Here is a 1,775-nt window from a genome sequence, read left to right on the forward strand (position 1 = left end):
CTGTTTCACTGGTGAAATTGGTGTATATGTTAAAGATTTTATGACAGCTGCAGTTATTTCAGAAATATTACTACTAGCACAGAAGATAAACATTAAATACACTGGAATAGTATGGATTAAGTTAGTTTTGTATGTGTGTGTGTGTGATTCGGCATTTTTCATCTGTATTCTATAGTATTATTTTTGTAGCTTTTCTCCTTTTCTGAATCTATCCTTCTACTTGTGTTAATATTCAGAGCTTCCGCGATAGTAAGTACAAAGTTCTTCTAACAACTGATGTTGCTGCAAGAGGCTTAGATATACCAGAGGTTGATTTAGTTGTGCAGTGTAGTCCACCAAAAGATACAGATGCCTATATACATCGCTCTGGAAGAACAGGACGTGCTGGCCGTTCAGGGATAAGTGTTTTATTTTATTCACCGCGCCAAGAAAGTGACCTTATGCAAGTTGAACGAAGAGCTGTGAGTTATTTTATATTATGCATATCATTTTATTCCCTTATTGTTATCAAATTAAAGTTCATATATGGGATAGACATAGTCCTTTAATCTATTTAACACCACTATTTGATCCATAGGTAAGTCAGTAAAAAGAATCAACGAATTAAGAAGTTTGCTATACCACTATTTTGGTCTTGGGTTTCAAGCTACTGCACAGTACCTTTGACTGAAACCTCAGGTTAATCTATGCATTGAGTGGAATTTTGTTGGTGGAAACCATGTTGACTTTGTATGTGTGCACGCACACACGCATGGCTGTATGGTTAACATGTTTATAATTGTAACCACATGGTTTCAGCTTTTATCTCACTGCATTATACCTTGAGCATGTCGTTGGCTGAAACTATACTGAGGCTTGTTTATATGTGTGTATATTGTTTGTGCTTCTCCATGCATCCTCACATTGTGCATTGTCTCCCATAAAGAGTATATCTAGCAACTCAGATCATGTGGAGAGCAGTGGAATATAGGGAAAAAGAACTGGCAACAGGAAGCATATTTGGTTGTTAAGAAGAGTGTGTTGAATTGCCTTTCTATATGACTAATATAGCAATTTGCTGAAATATGTACCAGACTGAGATATATATGGAGGTCAGTAGGATCAACTAAAACCCCTCTCTGGTTGCATTCCTGTAATTGAAACCAGTAAAAATAAGTAGATTAAAATAGATATACACGTATATGATGTATTTGGAGTAATTATTGTTACATTTTCAACTTTGCTTTTATTAAATAAAACCTTTTTTTTTATAGGGTGTCAGTTTTAAGCGAATTGGTCCACCAACCACAGTAGATATCATCAAAACATATGCTAAAGATGCTGCAAGGTAATGATGTGTAATATCTTTTTATTGTAGGGTTATATTTGATATGTATATTAATTATTGAATGACAAAGGAACAGGACATATGCAGTCAACTCCATTAGCTTACAGCTGTTTCAGATTTAAAATGTAGAAAAGTTTTTAAAAATCCAGTAGAATAGGGTGAAAAACTAGAGGTAGTCGATAGCTTCCGCTATCTGGGCGACCAAGTTAGTAGTGGGGGTGGGTGCGCTGAAAGTGTAGCTGCTAGAATAAGAATAGCCTGGGCAAAGTTTAGAGAGCTCTTACCCCTGCTGGCGACAAAGGGACTCTCACTCAGAGTAAAAGGCAGACTGTATGACGCATGCGTACGAACAACCATGCTACATGGCAGTGAAACATGGGTTGTAACTGCTGAGGACATACGTAAGCTCGCAAGGAATGAAGCCAGTATGCTCCGTTGGATGTGTAAT

At 36.8% G+C, this 1,775-nt stretch overlaps 1 protein-coding gene across 5 annotated transcripts in view; it reads left to right on the forward strand.

The window, feature by feature from the left end:
- LOC106869170 (nucleolar RNA helicase 2) overlaps positions 1 to 1,775 on the forward strand; it is a 44,163-nt gene that overhangs the window by 38,650 nt on the left and 3,738 nt on the right. For all 5 annotated transcript variants that reach the window (XM_014914790.2, XM_014914786.2, XM_014914787.2 and 2 more), the window contains exons 10-11: positions 237 to 461; positions 1,254 to 1,327. In XM_014914790.2, the coding sequence (XP_014770276.1) occupies positions 237 to 461; positions 1,254 to 1,327 (299 nt within the window). The remainder of the gene's footprint in view (positions 1 to 236; positions 462 to 1,253; positions 1,328 to 1,775) is intronic.

Source organism: Octopus bimaculoides, chromosome 5 (assembly GCF_001194135.2).
Source record: "Octopus bimaculoides isolate UCB-OBI-ISO-001 chromosome 5, ASM119413v2, whole genome shotgun sequence".
In the NCBI taxonomy this organism is placed as follows: Eukaryota; Metazoa; Mollusca; class Cephalopoda; order Octopoda; family Octopodidae; genus Octopus; species Octopus bimaculoides.